Genomic DNA, 20,630 nt, shown 5'->3' on the forward strand with positions numbered 1-20,630 from the left:
AAATCACAAAATTTTGTCTTTTACACCAATTTTTCTATTAACAAAGTCTAGAAAGACTTTAAATCGAAAATACAATTTTATATTCCCCAATTTTTTGCTCAGTTCTCATAGAAAATTAAATACGTGAATTATTATTTATTTATTTAAGTCTTTTCGACTGTGAAATTGGATCACAATAATAAACTCTCTCTCAGTTCAAATATTCTTTATGTGCCAAAAGAATGGATATCAACGAAAGGCACATTTATATTTTTAGAAACCAGGTGATTTAAAAATATAAATTAAAAAAAGAAAAAGGAATAGCTTCACGAAGTGACTTGATCATTTTGTTGTCGTATTGCCATATGTTAGTTCTCAAGTTTTTTTTTTTTGGTAGGTTGTTATTTAGAGATCAGTCTAAGATCATCAACCTTTTTTCAAGTTATAACTAACACTCATTAAAATGGCCGTACTTTCAAATATGAAGCTCGATTATTTCAATTAAAATAAAAGAAAATTGCCTTAACTTTATTTGAATATTTAGCATTTTCTTCTGAAATAATTTAAACAACATCTTTTGCATTGAAGGCGTCACAGTTTTCTTATTAATATTATTTAATTAATAATTATTGAAATGAAATTAGAAAATGTTACATTGACATTTGTCTTGTTTACAAAAAAAAAAAATCAATTCAGATATTTCCAAAACTATTAATTCAAAAGTTAATTAACTCAACATGATTTTTTTAAATTACTTTTTTTCTTTACTAATTTAGATCTCTTTAATATTTTTGTAGTTTTTTTTTTTGTAATTTAAAAATATTTATCTTAATTTTTTGCCAGTACTGGTAAATAATGTGGCATTTATTCTAAGTAGTATGCATTATATGTTTCATTTAAAGTTAATTGGGTTGATCTTCTTAGGTACAAAAAATCAGTCTATTAAATATTAATAAAAATGTTTTTGTAAATTAATATATATTAAAATTATGAACTCAGCAGTAACTTTGTATGAAAACGTTATACTGCAGTAATGAATTACCAATTTTCAAATTGATGAATGATCGCCAAGAAATAAGTGAGGCGCAATTTTAATAATTCTTTAGAAAGAGAAAGCTATGTGGGCCCTTAACATTTCTTACTCCTTTTTTTAGTTCGGTGATTACCTCCTTACTCTGTTTAATAGTGACTGAATATTTTTTCAAATTATTTTTTCTTTAATGAAATCCACTGGTGGTTAAAAAAGTAGAACAGGCTGTAAAAGTATCATAAAAACTTTCTTTTACTGTAAGTTACAATTCTAAGGTATTAGCAAATGTCCCGAGCAAACGATCCATTGTGTATCATCGTCATGGTTGGGTTGGCAATCAATCGTAGACGCAAAATCAGCAATTAATAGTTTATTACATTTTTATTTTTAATTGACATTTTTTTGACAATTTGAACTCAATTGTCTAACTAAAAATTATGGCTGGTGTCGAACTATTCGATTTTCTGTTACCATTTTATTATCTTCTTTATAACAATTCAATGTTGAATAAAAATTCTATTAATTTTTGCTCTCCTCTACAGACAATAGCGTAGCCAAAAATGGAGTTCTGTGGTTTTTAGCATTATTATATTATTATTTTTATGTTATTGTTATAAAGTAGAAAAAAAAAAGAAAGAAATTATAAAAAGTTGGGTTCTTATAAGTTAAAAAGTATCGTAGTAAAACAAAAAAAAATTCAAAAAATTAATATTTAAGCAGCATAAGAAAAATGAAATATTTATATATAAGAAAGAAGAAAATCTGTAGTAACCAAGAACCCTAAAAGACATCCTCGCGAGAAAAATAAAGCACATCAAATTAATAATAATAAAAAGTGAAGAAGAGTGAGATGTGAAACGCTAAAAAGTAAAAAAAAAAAAATTGTTACCATTTTTGTAATATGTTGTAAAAAGAAAAACTAACAAACAAAATGCAGGGGTACTTTTGGTACATATAGAGACAACAAAAAAGAAAGAAAAATACTTTTTTTTTATACATTTTATAAAAAACGTATTAAACAAAAAAGCAGAAATAATACAAAATAATAACTTTTTCTTAATTAAAAAAATTAATAAACTTCAAGTATGAATTAAAGTATTTTAAAAGAAGGAATAACCGCTATGCTATCATGATATTGTAAACCGTTTATCGAAGGATCTTTACGATTTTTATATAATTTTTATTTTTTATTTTTTTTATCTCAAAAAAAGAGATATGAAGAATAAAAATCAATTTAAAAAAGAAAAATAAAGAGACAAAATTAATAAATAGGCACACTTAGGTGCAAAAGAAAAAAATAATGGAGCCCCTATTTATTTGATGTTTGCCATTATTTATCCGTCTTGAAAGGAGTCATTGGGAAAAGTATCTCTCTTAACCCTGTTTCAAAGCTTTTCATAACCGCCTGTGCTTTTGAAAGCTAGATTGGAACTCTTTATCATTATTAGATCATCATTATTTGATCCTTAAGGGTGAAATAGGCTGGATACTTTTTCGGGGATCTTGCATCCCATCGGGTGAAACTACACGGATTACATTCGATGCTTGACACCTTTCGCACTTACCCAATATATAAGATCTACAGAGGTAAGTAGTTGATATGTACAGTTAAGTTCTGACAAGGTAAATTCACTACTCACTATTGCAAGTGCTGATTTTACAATTTATATATTGAACACTGCAGAAAGCCCGACTCTTAGAGGAACTACAAAGCGGAGCTTTTTAGTTGCTCTGTGGATTTTTCTTGTATTAAGAAAACTTCCTATTCTCTGCATTTTTTTTTTTTTGCTCTTTCCAAATGAGCAAACTCCAGAACAGTGTTTCCTTTTCGGTAATAAATGAGAGGCAACATACTTGCTTAAACCGTGTTTCTCATTCAAGATTGTTGATTGAGTAGGGTAAGCTTAAAAATCAGATTTACGGATCCCTAAACGAACAATTGTGGTACCCTTAAGCACCAATTTTTGCCCCCCCCCCCAATATATGAATATGATAATATAATAATAAGCTGTGGGTCCCACATATGTACTTCAACTACCATTGCACGCCGCCCTTAAAGTGAATTGCGTCGAGTATTAGGATTTTCAAAATAAGTGTTATTCGTAGTAGACTGGGATAATATCCAGTGACTATGTCATGATTCCTCCTTCAAGATGTGGAGAGTCAGTTTTCCCTCAAAGTGTTGCCCTAAGTGTGTGAATGACGGATCGTCGCAAAAAGAAACATACATAAAATAAAACATTAACATATAGTATGTTGTAAAAAAAAAGGAAGCTATTTAAAAAGCACATAAAAGAATATTGAGAATTAATCGGAAAAAAATAATAATAAAAAAAAAACTGATTACAGAAAATGACGTATTAGGAGTAATTCTTTATCCCATATTGGGATCATCTTTCTTGGAAGACCCATTTATTTATTTTTAATTTTTTATAACGTCTTCAGTTTAAATTAAAAAAAAAAAAGAAGTATAAATTTTTTTGTTGAATGTTTTTATTTAATTTAAAAAGAAGATGTACTTCAACCTCAACCTTCAGCAATAATTTTGGAATTGTCCATTTTGTTTTTTTTTGTTTTTTTTTTTCAATTTAGTCACCACTTTTTTAAATTAACCTTACACTTTGTAACTTTCCTCAAGCAATAATTTGTATTGTTGGTATTACTTTACTTTATATCCCCTTTTTATTATTTTCCTTCCCCTTTCTATAAAAATTGTTATTTCGATCTTTATCATTTTTTTTTTTTGTAAATAAAAAAATATTATTTATGAATTGTGGATTTAAATTACAGCACTGTTAAATTTATGTTAGTTTTTATTAATGTTCTCTTCTTAATTTATTCTTTTCGTATAATCCAGGGGAAGTAAGGTCACGTTAACTAAGAGCTGTTTTTAGAAATTGATAGTTGAAACAGGTAATTAAAATTTAATATGTGTTTATTTTTTTTACGATAAATTAAAAGAAAAGAAATGGTGTCATCGCTTGCGTGTTATTTTATTGAATTTGAAGCTTATTTTTCTAATGTAGTTAGTTGGCTTCAATATTGGATCAAAAGTATCTTTTTTCAGCATAAATTTTTGTGAAAAGATTTCCAACTAAATATAAATAGTTCAAAGACACGGTCAAATAATTTGTTTCAATTTCGGAATTTTTTAACAAATAATTCTCATTAAAATTAAATTGGTGATGACTCCGTAAAATGCATCACAAGCCTTGGGCGAGTATCATTTTTAGAGCAAATGTAATTTTCAAAATTCAAAAAAAATAAACACTAGATCTTCGTAATTAATTAGCTCTCATATCTGTTTCAAATTCAACAATTAATGCCTTCAGATCAATAGCTTATTTCTTAATTATTTCAAATGATGGCTATGCCAAGTGTATCTTTTTATCAGTAAACCTAGTTTAAAAAGAAGGTAAAAATTTAAGTCAAAACATTTTAAGTAAGTAAATGTTTTGGTATTAAGATTTGTGTGCGTGTATATAAAAGAAAATTAACACAAGTTACTTAAATACCTTGTTTCACCATTTTGACTTACATAGATTCATGTTATCACGTTTTGTTTTTTTTTGTATATATATAAAGATGACTTGGTACAGCCATCCCTTGAAATACTCGTAGATGTCAAAAGAGCATAAGTTGAAAGATTATTGCTTAAAAAATAAAGAGATCGAGATGAAGTTATTTCGAACTTTGAAAATATGATTTCTATTTAATTTTAAGCTCTCAAATGATACCCTTTCTTATAAATAGGCTAAATAACATCATTATCTTTTACAAAATGTTATGCTATTTCGATTTTTGTAATGAAGTTTGCTCGAGGCTTGTTATTCTTTAGGAGTTACATTATATTATGGAAACACTTAAATGGTAGCTTAATAAGCATTATCTCGGCAAAAACGGATGAGAACATTTTTGTCGCGAATGAACTGTAGAATCAACTCCCATTCAAACATGGATATGTCAATCTTTATATACTAAGTATTAATCTATATTTTTACAAAATTAGCTAATTGCAAATTAGCCTTCTTCAGTAAATCTTGCTTTCTATGATTTTCTTCATCAGTTAGCCGATATAATTGCCTTAATAGGTCGGTTAACGATTCGTACAATCTATTCCAAGTTTTATTTTTCAAATGTTTCGTCTTTGCAGCGGTCAAATCTTTCTTTCTAAGTGATTTTTCACTTTCAATAAATTTCAACAGATCTGCCGAACTTGTAAATGGTTTGATTTGTTTCATAAGTTTTTGCTTTGGTTTTTTACTATCATTTAAACTTTCTCGAGAGATTACTTCTGAAAACAATAGAAAAATTGAAAGTTAGTTTTGAATTTATATTAATTCAAATGTTGGTAATAATTTTATAAGAATTTACCTCCCAAATCTTCATTAAAAAACATAGCCGACTTTGTTTCTTCATTTTGAACTTCTACAGCATCATCCGATTTCACTGCAGCTTCTTTACTCTCCGTTAAGGCACTACTGCAGCTACACAAAGTAAAGCAAGTTTTTTAAGAAAATTAAGCTATCCCCAAAGTTAAGTTTCAAAATTGAATTGGATTTAAGTTTAAAAAATATAGGGCCATCTTTTAATTCTGCTGCACTTCAAGAAAATTGATAAAACTCAGTTTAAAATTAAATAAAACTTCTATTTCATGACCAACAGTAAGATTCTCAAAAGCAATAACGAGACTTACATACTTTCCTGTGGAAAAATGGAGAAGTTTGAAGGACATAGAATTCTTCTGGCTGATCAAATTGCATTTTCTTATGTGGTGAAAGCCATTTTCTCAAGATGTGTACAGATACCGGAGAAGTCTGGACTTCCTGAATGCTGTTCTTCAGCAGTAATAATCTAAGGTAATATGTAGTCAAAGTTTCACAGTTTTCAGAGTATCCTTGCATCTGCTGATAAACGCAGCAATGGAACTTTATAGCTATCTTAAAGACTCAACTTAAGCAATTTTTAGATGTCCACCCAAAGTCCGTAGCGATTGTGCGTAGGCGCACATCGGTTGGTCAAGGTAAAACAAGACTTGGTTGGGTCTTCAGGGCAGGATACTATCATGCTTTTATTCTTCGTAGAACGAAGTTTTTTTCTTGTATTTTTGATCGGTTTCATCGAAGCTTAGATTATTATACAGACATTAAGGCAAGACATGTTTCAGTCACTTATCTACTTTGATGTTATGGAGAATTAATCAATGCTATTATTCATGTACAAGCATCTTGTCCAAATAGAAAATGACCCATTACTATCTGGTTAAATGAAATAAAACCAGCATTCGTAAGCCAAATTTTGTACGACACTTTAAAAATTGAATGATGTTTGCTTCGCTATAAATAATTCTTTCATGCTGTTATACGAGTATGGAGCAAATATTTAATTTTTCATGGTTACTTATCCAATACCAAATAAGTACATGAATTACTTAACTGCCTGAAACTTTTTTCACGATTAATGTGAGTAAATAATATGTAAATGTTTAAAAACAGCTTGTCTAACGCTAATTAGTCTAATCAAGTCTTGCCTTGAAGAAGTGCGCCTATCCTTATGAAGAAATCCGTATATGTAGTTAATCCGTAATTAACTTCTATATTAGTTCATTGGCAGGAGAAGTTACAGAGAAGATTCTTGTAAAAAAATAAAAAACAAACCTATTTGCAGGTTGCTGAGTAGGAGGAAATAAATTTTCGAGCCAGGTAGCTAAATCCTGAGGAAAATTATGCGAGGAAATCAAATAATTGTCTTCCATTTCATGTGCTCTTGGAATAAAACGTCCTAGTTGTTTATACCATAAACAACTTTTCTTGCGGACATGACAACTTAAGACCCTTTGAAAAAATATATATTAGTTAAATTTTTGAGGTAAGTTATATAGACTACCATTGGAAAATAACGAAATAGCTGACCACAATCGTCCTAGAACACCCAAAACAATTGAAGCAATGTTCCAGTGATGTCCAGATGATAGTTTATCGTTAAGATTGGGCACTGCAGTTGTACATCTAGCGATCAAAATATGCAACAAAGCTGCATAGCGTTGTAATGATAGCATGGCCCATTGTAGCATTTCTTTAGTAGGACCATTATTCTCATGTGTACAGTCATCAAGTTCTTTAATAGTAGAAGGAAGATTTACTTCTAAAAGACTAGTAAGGCACCTATTAATCTTAAACACATAAGAAAACTTCAAACTAATAATTTAGAACCAGAAATATAAAGGTAAAATACATCTAGTTCGTATTTTGGCTTACCTTTTGCATACTCTGCAATAATTTATCACGTCGAAACACTTTCTTCATTCTAAATATTAATCTAGAAATAAGAGCAGCATCAACGTCCAAACAAGATATTTCCTCTAAAGATCGTCGAATTTTCTTTAAAATTTTTGACAATTTTGCACTCGTTTCAGCTTAAAAACATATATTTTTCAAGTGTAGTTATATCATGGGCTAACTATCTAACGAAGTGTGAGCTGAGCTGTTATTTGTAAATATAATAAATATCAATGGGGAAAAAAAAATCTACCTGTATTTTGGCAAATTAATTGCCTGGAGATCATTGTCGGTGCAATTAATTGTTTTCTGTTCCAGTAAGGAATGTTAATTATATTTGTCTCCATAATAATCCCTTAAAAATATTTTTCACACATGGTTATATTATTTGTAACCTTCATAAACAAAACAGTGGAAGTAACCTTCCTCGTACGTACAAGTGGCCATTCGTCGTAGAGTACTCCAATAGAATGCATTGAATGTTTTTAGCGTTTTCTCGATTAGTATTCTAATTATCTACTAATAGTTTAGGGAAAATCACATTATGTTTCTACATTTTAAAAGGAAAACCAAGATGGAAAGGTATTAATTTAAAATATTTATTTTATTATAATTTTATATTCGGAATTATTGTTTTATAAGCTACACAAAAGGATAAGAATTAAATAGCCAATGAATTATGAAAGTATTTGATTATTAATAAAATAATTTTTTGCTGCTTTAATGGAGTTGATTACGAACTCATTTAAAACAGAAAGTAGACATTTTCAATGTCTTTATTTAACAAATTTTAACAATAACTTCATAAACATAATGAAGTTAATCATATTTGGTAAGTACGATTTTATGATTTAGCCAAAGATAATTTCTGAATTTAGCAAAACCTCATATAAATAGAAAATCATCTTAAGGTTTTGACCACAAATCACAGTTCTAAATGCCAAATACTTGCCCAGATAATTTATAAAAGTAAACCAAATTGACCTAGTAATTTTAAATAATAATCAACTTTTTTATGAAACGAATTGATTAAACTCGTCTATTTATAGTCGTTTTTGTAAAAGTATTCAAAGATTTCGTCCGATCTTAGAAATCAACTAAAAGAAGTTATAATTAGATTATTTTTTTCTTATTTTGGAGACTTGTAGTTTGTCTTCACATAAAAAGCTTAATGACCTAAATAATCTTCATTTGAATCTTGATGAAACTCAGAAACATATAAGAAGGAAGAAATCTCAGAAATTGTTCAGCATTGAGTCTACGTTTTAAATAATAATTGGTAAGTCAATTATAAGTTATATATTCGCATTTTTTAAATTTACTTTAATAAAAAAAGGTTGCTTTAAAAGCGAATGGAACATAGTTTGGTTGAAACAGGCTTAAAATAATTGAAAAAAAGGTTAGTTAAAAAAATGCTTAGAGCTACAAAATTACAAAAGTAGGAATTCATTTTAAATTATCATTTGAGGTATTAATTTGTTTTTTTCTCTTTGAATTCAGATCTTTCATCCCTTTGCCATCTTGAAGCCCCAGTACAGCACAGCTTTCATCTACAATGATTATTACTTTGAAGGCCCTTCTTTTCATCAAGCAATACGTCCGCTTATGTTGTGTTGAGTCGCATCCATTTCTCTTGTAGAAGATAAAGAGACTACCACTCTTCTTCAAATTTTGGAGACTACAGTCTTTGAAGCGGTTGTTCATCAGGTAGTCTTATCATTCATTAACACGTCTTAAGCATTATAACTGAAAATAAAACCATTTTATCACCGAAATTGTATCTTTCTCTTTAGAATGAGAAAAGATTCAATTATTTGAAAGAGAGTTTAAATGTCAGTTAAACCTTATGTGGTATGCATGGAATTTTAATTCATTATTGATAAAACGGTTTAAATTCTTTAATAAATAAAATTTACATATTAAGCTTGCAGTTTTAACTCAGTTACATTTAATGAATTTACTGTAATAAGTGATACCCAAACGCAGTATGGATAATTATTGAACTTTCTTCAATAATATTGCCCTAAATTAGATTTTTCTTTCAAGAAAATATAATGAAAAATTGTTTTCTTATGGCGAAACTAACATTAAATGAAAAAGTAAATTAAAATTGCTGAACAAAGATTCGTTAGCTTTTAAAAGTGATAAGTTTAATAGATAAAGCTACAGTAGCCATGTTATTAACGTAGTAACGTATACTTAGTATAATATTTAAAAAAATGTAGGGAAAAGTCACAGTCAATTCAATTATAAAAATTTAAATTGCAGGCATATGAAAATGACGATTCTTCCAAGTGGCAGAAACTATTCAGAGCGATCTACCGGCAAAGTCTACAACAACGTAAGAATAAATAGTTCTTAGTTTCTCCGCTAGATCGCATAGGTATGTAGAATTCATGTTTTGTATTTCACGAAATTCATTTTTATTATTTTTGGATTAACCAACAGTTCTTAATAAAACTTTTATCGGAACAATAAAATTTTTCATAATTTTTGATAATTATGGTAAAAATATTGTTTAAATTGATGGGTAATTTATTGTTTCCGAATATATTGAGCAAGTAACATTAAAATAATGTTTTAAGTCCTTGCAATCATTTTTTTGTTTTACTATTCAATGATTTAGGGTTACCTATATTTTCAGATAAAGTGATATTTTTAATTATAAGCTTAGTATAATAATTTGTAAGCATTATAGCTCAGCTATCTTTCGTGCTTGAAACTTTTTTAAGCGTTACGACAGAACATTACTTCAGACTTGCTGCTTAATAATATAAACTGTAAGTTTGGTTATGAAGCCCACTCAATTATTTATTTATTTTTGCAGTTCTCATCTTGCACAATTTTTTAATATTTGTTTTTTTATTATATTGTTGATTGAGGCAGTTCCGAAAGATTGTGAATATTAATAACATTTGGAACTTCAGCTTCAATGTATTAGCCTCAGTCAAAAATAGTTTCATAAAAGTAATAACTATTAATGATTAGTAAGTAAACCATAGAGTTAATGTAGTTTCCTTTTTCACTTTCAGCGTCTTCGTCTCTCGGCCCTGGCAGCCATTCGTAGTTGTCCTTGGGTACTCCTCCCTTAATCTAGCTGTACTTCTGCACTTCAGTTTTTACTTATTTTCGTTCTGGTTCATAAGAGGATCATTCAACCACTCATCCTAAAATGAATTTCAGGTAATCGCATATTATCCATTTATTATTAAGCGAATGTAATCACGTATTCTCCTGAAAAGGGTATTTCCATGAAAGTGACGTTAGAAAACATCTATCTAGCGAAAAAATAGTAAAACTTTATTATGAATTAATTTTTCCTAGGTCTTTAATAGAATTATAAAATTTGTTATTCATTTTTTATTTTATAATCTAGTTAAATGTAAGATTGTTTACTACAATGTTATATGTTTTATAATAAAGCAAAAATGTATAATTGATTGCAGAATAAAAAATAACAAATTAAAAAAACATTTTAATTTATTTCCTTTTTTTAATATAGAGTCAGTATTTTTATTAAACTTATAAAAAAAAAGTACTGTGAAAACTCAGAAATTAATCAATCACATTGTGAAGGATGAATTCAAAAACTGTTGAAATTGTAAAAATAAATTTAAATCAGAATAAAAGTAAAAATAAATAGTTCCAAATATTGCTACATGATAGCAGCACCTACTGTACTTATATGTAAAACTAGTTTTAATAGTGGCCACTAGAATGCACTGAACGTCTATTTACTTAACTGTAAGACAGAATTCCCTTCAGTACCATCTGTGTTGCGAGGGGGGATACATCTCGCTGTCGCAGCTCTCTCTAAATGAGTCTGTGATAATTGTTTAGTTCCAAAAATGTCCACCAGAGAGCAGTACCTAATGGACTTTTATTTATGAAACTATAATAAAGAATTTCCTTGAGTATCATCTGTGTTGCAGAGGAGAGTATCATCTACTCTGTCGCTCCAAATAAGTCTTTAGTTCCAAAAATGACCACTCGAGAGCAGTACCTACTAGACTTTAATATTTACAACTGTAATTAAAGAATTTCCTTCAGTACCATCTATAAGACCAGAGAGTGTACAAATCTATCTAACATGTTCGAAAGGGAGTTAAAAGATAATTAGAAAGGTTGATATAATAAACTGAGAATGTATCAAAAAGACAAAATCCCCTTTAGTATCATCTATCAATTAATGGACAGTCGCTCCAAATAATATGTTCTAAATTTAGATAAAAGTGAAGTTTAGAAGGTAGAAAGAAAATTGATGTAATAATAATTATATAGAGGATTATAACAAACATAAGGTTCTTTAATGAAATTTATGATAAACTAAAAAATAAACTAAAAAACTGAACGTCCCACCCTCCCACCCTGCGAATTAACTCACTTATATAAACTACATGTCAAAATGCTCTCTATCGAAGGAACTTTCATTTATTGCTTTTTTTTTAAACAAATACAATTTATTAATTACTAATTCTATTAGAATTCATTAATACAAACATAATACCACATAACAGAAGTTTTATTTAATTAAAGAAAGCTAATTACAACAATTAAATGAGAAAAAACAAGAAAATAAAAAGAATTCATTAGTTAGTTCATTCAATCGCACCCAGGTTGCAGTACCTTTCACATAATTTATTGCTTTGTCCATTATTTCTTTTTCTATTTTCATTTCTTTGTTCTTTATTCTTTGAATAAAATCAATGTTGAAAGAAATAAGACTTGCACTTCTATTTATTGTAAATAATTAAATAATCTATTAAATTGTTTTTGATTAATATAATATAAACATTAATGATAAGGGTTCTTAAAATACAAAATTTATATTTTGAATGATTTATTAACCAAAAAATACACTGTTTAGTCATATAATCTACATATATAAATATTCATTTTATTATAATTACTTTTTTACACCTAGTCTACTAAGAAATAAGTAGTTTCGAAAACTTTTTTTTTTTAAATAATAAAAAATTTTATTTTTACAAATTTGACATTTTTATTAATTATATTTGAAATTAATGAATACCAATTTATTAAACACTAAAGGTAAATAAATAAAATACAGTGTTTTTCAAGATAGGAACTATAAACGATTCATAATGTATGTTTTCGCACAATATGTCGTAAAAACATAAGTATTACATTTAATTGTAAAATACAATTAATCTTTAAACTTTATAAAACTTTATTTACAAGTAAATGTATATATATACAAATGGAGGAGTTTCAGATCATGTACGTACTATATATTCCCTACAAGGGCAATATTACTAAGAGTCAATTATAATGTGTAAAACTGTTTTTATATAGCCAACGTTAACATTAGTTTTCCAATCATCATCAGTACCTTATAACAAGTATACATAGGATATTTAAAATATCTGTTACATATCCAACTAACTAAAGTGATACGTCTCACATGAAAAAAAAAAAAAATGGTATCAAGTTAAATTAATTAGCTATTACTTTGAGGAATCTTGAGTTTTGGGCAGTTATAAATAAATAAAAAAATACGCAAAACTTTCAAATTCTATTTAGTTCATTTTCAGGTTTTAGAATTTTGGTTAGTATCTATCTATATGATGTAAATATTTTGTATCTACCCCAAAACTAATCAACCTTTGTAGTGGAATACTTCGTAGTCAATATTATGTGCAATTATAGATGGAATGGGTAGTATTTATTTATTTGATTTATAGGACTCATGTCCTGTCTCAAATACAATTGGGTACAGTATAAATTAATACAAATAAATACTGTTTAAATTTATTCTGTAAGTGCTATTTTTTAATCTTATTGGAAATGTGTATTTTATTAATTGTCCTAAGTTGAGCAAATAAACGTGTGTATGATATGGGTAATTGAGTAAGGAGATATTGTTGCGGGATCGAGCTATTGTTGTATAGCTGAGGGTAAAGTATAATACAAGTGGAGCTATGTAATCTATCCGAATCCTGATTTACAAGAAAGAAAGGGTCCTATATGTCCAAGTGTACCTAGGTCGTTATATGTCTTAGCCATTAGCGAAAAATCTCAAGTTATATTATGTGCAATTACTCTAGTACAATATGTAAAAGATAGGAACTAACCATAAATCTAAGCCCTTATAACTAATAAATCAGACAAAGGCACTACTCTGCCTAAGATGATATTAGAAAACAAAAATGTTTTTTGTATATTTGGGGCGAACACTATTTGAAAACAAACAAGCTATACGAATAACACAATAAGGGGTTTACATGCTGTTAAATGTAATGAAACACAATTGTTTTTGTCAAACCTACCTTAGCAACTTATGGAGACTACATAGAATGGAAGGATTTGCTAATGATGATTGTGAAACGATTTTAAAAATGCCAAGTTATTCTCGAGCATGAAATTCCAATTTGTCTGATGTACATCCCACTCATTATCGCCTGTCTTGTAAAGAGAAAATTAAATTTACTTTTACTTCCTCTTTCTGATTATTATATGTATCCAATCATTTACTTCATAAAATAAACTTTTTATAAGTTACACTTCACAATATTGGTCACTTTATTCACGTTCATATCACATCATTAATATGTGTTCGTTGATATTGTAATTTAAAACGGTGTAATTCAAACTAAACAAACAAAAATAGATCTTTCATAAATATATTTTTAATTTGTTTTCCCTAGTTAATGTTTCGCTAGATGGTATGGATACTGTGAGTAAATACTCTTGATGTGCTCCATAAATAAGAGAAACTGAAGTAAATTGGATACAGATACGTCGAAGTAGGAGTTCCTATGCTCGAGAATAACAACGTAGACTATATAATAAAACATTTCCACATTAATAACACTACTATTATTTCATGATTCAAGAATAGCAACATTTTCATGTTTTAGTTTTATACCAAATTAATTAATTACTAATAACACATTACTTTAAGTGTTTGTAGTTAATCTATAAAACATTTCTTTAACATACTAAGTAAGAAATCAATCGTCAAAAATAAATTAACCTGCACTTCGAATAATTCATCCAAGAAACCTAACTATAACCTGCGTTCTACTAAACACCGTTGCTAGGAGACAAAAAAGAAATTCCCTTCATTTCAAAGTTCACGATCAGACAAATCTCTATTTACCTATTAAGAGTTATAACTACATATAAACTGAAACTCCTTATTCTATAAACATCTTTATAAAAAGTTATAAATATTAATTAAAATAAACGATTTTTATTAGTAAATCCACTGGGGTTTAGTTGGTAACATTTTGTTTTTTTAAAGACAGAGTATAGGCACTCATTGGTTTCGTAGTACAATTAAAAATACATTATACGGTGGCAATTTATAACAGTTTGGGTATAAAAGAATGACTCAGGCATTTCTTAAATTAGACCCAGTACCTTAAGCATGCAATCTAGGATTTTACAATGTAAACACATCTTTGTTTTTGTTTATTTTGAAGTTATGGACCTTAAATACTTTTTAAAAAGATCTAATGTTGTACTTAAAAGGATTTAATAAAATCTGCATTGGCAAATATTTTAAATGACTTTTTTCTTTGTAATATTTATCAACTGCTTAATTGAATAACTAAACTACACTGTAACTATGGAAGGTCTCAACAAAGATTTACCTAGAGAATAATATCTTTCAATACGGCAGTGTGAATAGCTTGTTTTGTGATAATTATATAAGTTACAACACCATAAGAATTGTTTTTTGACTATCCTTTTTTACTGTTCGTAACAAATAGTTGTTATGAAAGGATATTCTTCCTAGTAACTTTACAAACTGATTAACAGTACAACAACAAAGAGATGTGTAACAATTGAAATGTTGAGCTCTGAAATCCAACAGGAAATGCGTTTGAACAATGTTTCAAATAAAAGTTAAATCTTTGTTTACAAAAAACAAATTAAAAATAATTTTTTTAAAGGTAGTTTCAGGGGAAGGAAGTTGTTTGAAAAGTAAATCCATAACTTTTTTACCTTAGACTACTCAGTTCATTTAAGATGTAATAAATTCACTTTCTTAATGGATGCTACAAAAAGGTTTTGGTCCAAACTAGTCTACCGGAATATCGCTTTTCTGAATTACATTTCTCAGTTTTCTTAAGGTATTCCCGAAAACGATTCCTAGGAATTTCTTAACGTTTAGTTTACTAATTGTACATAAATAGATGAATAACGTTAACTTGAAAGATTTATGTAGACAACTCAAATAAGAGTACTTCTTTGTAATTCTACCTTAACAACTTCTCTTTATAGGAAGGAAAATAAGAAAAAACAATGAAGATTTTCAAAGAATCTGTAGGAGGTTAACTCTATTTTGAGCGGACACTTCTACATTTCAAAAATGTAAAGACCTCTACTTTTAAGGCACTAAATCTCCAGTTAGGTATTCAAATTGCACAAAACTCAGGAAGAATATGCTTTAAATCAGTAACATTTTAAAAACATTTACTAGTAAGGCAATGCGCACTAACGGTTTTTTTTTTTACAGATAAACCCTATGGTGAGATGCTCTTAGCATAGGGACCTACCTGCTTAGCATGCTACTTTCAGAGGCTGGTCAGTACCATGTGTAGAAAGGCTGTGGACGATGCTGTGACGATACAAATGCAGTGGACGGAGCGTTGCTGTAGTTGGTTCCCGTGGGACTGAGTAAAGGTCCTGGACTGGAATGATGTGGTCCGCCACTTCCCAGACCAGTCGACCAGCTTGTGCTGCCTCCGTTGTTGCCTCCTGGGCTGTGCAAGGAGACCATCTCATTGCCAGAACTCACTACTAAACTATCGTTAGCACTTCCACTACCACCTGTAGAAATTACATCCATGAATTACCATCAACGTAATTTTTTACATTATCAAAAGATTTAGGAAGGAAAAAAAGAGTTGTTTTTTGCGCATCTAACCTGTGCTAGTTCCCATCAGAGATAAACTTGTTGGTACCGGAGACAGCATAGATCCAGGACTAATAGGAATGGAGTATACATTTCCAGGAGTGGTCAGTAGCCCGGGTGACACGCTGCCGAGATGCTGGCCACTTCCTCCGCCGATTGTCTGCATCTAATTACAAGATCAGGCGTAATTAAAATTGATAAAAAAAGAATTGAAACAAAATTTTCACCATTACGTCATAGTTCTCTTTCCCAACGAATGGTTTTTTATATATATGTAAAGGAGCAAACATTTTAGAGCAACTCTCAAGCCGGAGTTAAGGGGTTTGAATAGGTTTCCGTTTAAAGATTTACAAACTAAAATGTTGGAAAGAATTAATGTGGATAAAATATTCCCAGTTTGACAAATATTATTGAGTTAGAACCTTGAGAATAGCACGAGGAGTAATATGAGCGATCTGCTTTAATGTTATCACCCACAATGTAAATCAAATTACAATTGTTAATAAGTATAAGACCTAAAAATAATAGTCTCTAGATCGAAGCTTGGCAAGTAAACAAATACAAAATTACAACTGGAATTGCAAATAATCTTTCTTCCCTCTATATCTATTCAGATGATTAGTTTCTCTCAGACCCAAAAATTAGACATTAATTAAAGCAAACCCATCTGGCCAAAAGTCACGCTACATTCGGACGACCATATATAATTAACAATCTAACAGGCACGAGAGTAGAATGATTTACTAAATACTAAATAAGAGAATTGGCCGCGTGTGGCCGACTTACCTGAGATGAGAGCAGCGCTGCAGATGAAGAGCCGGTGTGCGGTGGAGGAGGAGGTGGCGGAGGGTAGGCTTGGAGGCCGTAGTTCTGTACAGGACTGGCTGCACGGTCTGAGTCCACGGGGCCCATCACGTGACTGCCCACGTAGCCGCCATTAGCTTCACCTACTGACATTCACATTTCAATAAATATAATTAATTTAATAAAACTACAATCCCTAACGTATAAAAGATCTGGAATGAATAATGCCTGGATTTTAACAATCCAGTAACTACAATAATTTTTAATTGACAAATATAATTTTATCTTAAATAGGTAAGATTAAACGTGCCATACAATACACTTCTAGTACCTGAATGTATCTGTATTATATTATATTCGGAAATCTGTTTTCAAGTTGTACTTATCGATGCAACTATGGAACTTCACTTTTTTTTGAAAATGAAAATGAACTTGCGATTGTTGGCAACAATACAAGAAATTAGCACGCCAAATTTAATGAAAATTTAGCTTTAAATAAGAATATCAGCAACTTCTGGTTAATTTATTTTCTATCATCAATGCTTATAATGCCTTCTGATACAGAACAGGCGATGAAACCGAAAATTATACTTAGTGGCACTTTTAGAGGGGTTCTTAAATGATAAAGTTCCCAGAGTACCCAACGAAAAATAATTTTTTTTTATTCTAAACTCGATTTAAACGTAATATTTTCAGCGAACTTGGAATTTTCAAAAAAATCTAGTTCCCACAATTAAAACTGTCCAGTACACAAAAAATGGTACTTTAATAGAACGTTCAACTTCCCACAAACGGAAATTTAATAATTTTGAGAATAATATTACTGAATTATACTTATAATCATTGATTATTCCCTTCATTTAAAGTTTCGTGCATTTTTAGTCTGATTTTCAAGAAAATCTCAAAAAGCTGGAAAAAATTGATGTAGTACGAGTAAAATGGTTAAATGATCAGATGATGTGATGTTCTAAATACAGCTTTTTAAGATAAACGCTGAGTCGACAAAGCCCCGCTAAGAAACCTATCAGCATGCGAAGCCTATTTTTACTCAACGTGCAGCATATCGCCGACCACTTTCGGTTGTTACATCCCAGGCAAAGTTATCCTGCCTCAATCCTGAAACGTTATTCCTAGAGCTCAGATCTCATGACTGCCACCGGTGTCGGCCTCTTACTTCGACAACATGCTTCGGTACTCAACACATAAGTGATTTAATTTTTCTCTGTTCTGCTCCACTGAGTTGCCGAAGCATATCCAAACAAATTTGTGAAAACCTATACTTTTCCTATACTTTGAGCAATTCAAAATGTGTGAATCCAGTGTAATGTCAAAATTGAAAATTGTATGATTACATAACTTTCTCAAGAGGTGAGAGAAAACAAAAACTAAATTGAAACCTCTAAATGTTTTTATTTTCTGGATGAAATATCTTCTGAGACAGAAGAACAACTGAGGCTAAAGATGATTTTAATTTACCAGAAGCTAATTAATCAAGTATCTATGTAAACGGAATGCTCACACTGTGGTGGCGGTGGATGTGAGAAGGAAGAAGGCTCTGACAGTCCTTGGGGCAGCATATAGGTGGGCGGTGCTGAACTGGACGGCGAGTAGCCCATCGGTAGCCCCATGCCAGGATATCCGCTAGTCGTATTGCTTGCCAACTGCTTTCTCAATCTGGCACGCCGGTTGCTAAACCATACCTATAAAATAAACCAGAAAAATTAAGTGATTTAAATTGGGTAGCTAAAGAAATGAATTTCCTAGGTTCATACAATTTTTCAAATTAAAAGATTAAATAAAAATAAAATAAATTTAATAATGAGGACGGTGAAGAATCTTACCTTATAAGACTAAGAAAGGTTTGAAGACTCACACATAAGGAACTGGAGTTACAACTTTTTAAATTTGCAATTCTGACATTAGATAGATGGTTTTTAACATTCAGTAATCCTCGGATTAAAAAAGTTTTAAAAAAAGAAAGAAAGGGTGCTTTAAAGGAAAGTGGATTAACAATTTTCTTTTAAGAAACGATCTGATTTAGGATTTAGTAGTAAAATAGAAATCTAACAGAACAGGGGCCAAAATATAAAGAGAGAAATCATTAATTGTAAAATTTCCCTGTTATTAACACAAGTTTAGAATAATTAGTATAACGCATTCTTTAAAATAAAACCTCATTATGCTTTAAAATTAAAAAAAATGCAAACTTGTACGTTTTTACTCTCAATTATCTTTCAAAGAGTTGGTACTTCACAAGATTTACTATTAAATAATAACTTGGAATATTTAGTAAATACTATAAACGCTGGCAATAGTATTAAGTAGTTATGGCTCCAATGAAAGTGAAAAGTCAATGAAGCTGAAGGAGGTAGTAAAAAGTAGAATGCCTTCATTAAGACATTACGACTGTTTAGCAATCATAGGCTCTCCCTACTCGTCTAGAATTATAAAACCTTCATGCACTGAGAAAGGTCATATAGAGACAATTACCGTCTCAACAGGTACAACCGAAAGTATTAATACGTTGATCGAAATGTAACAATAATTTAGGTTTCAAAAGAATTTACTCCTACATAGTACAATGCTTCGACAGTAGAATTTACTCTTACAAATAATTCGTCCATTTCATTGCACAAATCATACGTAACACATAAAAAATTACCTGTATTCTTGCTTCAGTTAATTTAGTTCTTTGTGCTAGCTCTTCTCTTGTGTATATGTCTGGATATTGGGTACGTTCAAAAGCTCGTTCAAGTTCGTCAAGCTGTTGAGCAGTAAAAGTTGTTCGACTACGCCGTTGTTTTCTTTTCAATGTAATACCTGGCTCTGAATCACAATCACTTCCTTCGCTACCTTTACCTTGACAAAAAAAAAAGAAGAGAAAATCTATAAAAATAATGTTATAGAAATGGGCAAAGAAAATATTGAATAATTTGAATTAGAAATGCTGGGCAATCATCTTTGATAACTTCAGCTTAAAATACAATTATGACCCAGTAAAATTAAAGTAATATTTTTATTTTATAGTTAAATAACCCAAACACAATAAATTTAAACAAAGTTGAGAAACCACGATATTTGATTTCTCTAAATGATAAAATTTGCTCCACAAAGCTATTACTATAAAAAATTACCTTGTGTAGAGTTTGTGTCGGAAACTATTATTATCACAAATGCGAACTGTCATATATTCTACAATATTTATGCACCAATCTCTGAAATGGGCGACATTCCGAAACTACAGATTGCAGAAAAATCAATGACTTTCTCAACAAATGCCCATGATAAGTTCATTCAAACCAAGAATTTTGATAAGAAATAAATACTAGTACTTATTTGGAGCTGTATTCCAAGAGAGGTTTCCAGTTAGGTACTGCATGTTCTATCATAGACAATAAGAAGACTGACCATTCTGAAAGACACCTAAGGTTAGGTTACCAGTTGTAACCATTAAATAATCTTACGATATAACATAACCGTAATGAAGAGTTGCCAACTGTTGGTGGATAAATTTACTAGGCAACTAAAAAGCAGGTTATTATTTTCTAGGCAATTTTTATTTTATTTAAATTACAAATAAGGCGATATTTTCTTAAAAGATAACTGTACAGGAAGGAACTAATTAAAGTGTTTAAAACACGAGACCTACCAA

At 29.7% G+C, this 20,630-nt stretch overlaps 2 protein-coding genes across 9 annotated transcripts in view; both read right to left on the reverse strand.

Moving 5' to 3' along the window:
- Window positions 1-3,567: 3,567 nt before the first annotated feature.
- LOC141451757 (uncharacterized) lies at window positions 3,568-7,713 on the reverse strand. Its single transcript, XM_074123405.1, has 6 exons — window positions 7,541-7,713; window positions 7,267-7,424; window positions 6,922-7,181; window positions 6,667-6,843; window positions 5,384-5,496; window positions 3,568-5,303 (listed from the first exon to the last, which is right to left on the reverse strand). Exons 1-6 carry the CDS (start codon window positions 7,632-7,634, stop codon window positions 4,999-5,001), a joined length of 1,107 nt encoding a protein of 368 aa, XP_073979506.1. The 5' UTR covers window positions 7,635-7,713; the 3' UTR covers window positions 3,568-4,998.
- Window positions 7,714-8,640: 927 nt separating this feature from the next.
- The window catches only part of LOC141451749 (protein gooseberry-like), an 88,527-nt gene continuing 76,537 nt past the window's right edge, over window positions 8,641-20,630 (reverse strand). For 5 of the 8 annotated variants that reach the window (XM_074123395.1, XM_074123394.1, XM_074123393.1 and 2 more), the window contains 5 exons: window positions 19,641-19,837; window positions 18,498-18,678; window positions 16,961-17,124; window positions 16,187-16,340; window positions 12,111-16,089 (listed from right to left, as the gene is read on the reverse strand). In XM_074123395.1, the coding sequence (XP_073979496.1) occupies window positions 15,845-16,089; window positions 16,187-16,340; window positions 16,961-17,124; window positions 18,498-18,678; window positions 19,641-19,837 (941 nt within the window). In that variant the 3' untranslated portion in view covers window positions 12,111-15,844. Of the gene's footprint in view, window positions 9,034-12,110; window positions 16,090-16,186; window positions 16,341-16,960; window positions 17,125-18,497; window positions 18,679-19,640; window positions 19,838-20,630 lie in introns of those variants that run through there. The other 3 variants (XM_074123390.1, XM_074123392.1, XM_074123388.1) reach the window with 2 other exon arrangements.

This window comes from Rhodnius prolixus, unplaced genomic scaffold (genome assembly GCF_049639745.1).
Source record: "Rhodnius prolixus isolate KJV_2025 unplaced genomic scaffold, Rpr scaffold_14, whole genome shotgun sequence".
NCBI lineage: Eukaryota > Metazoa > Arthropoda > Insecta > Hemiptera > Reduviidae > Rhodnius > Rhodnius prolixus.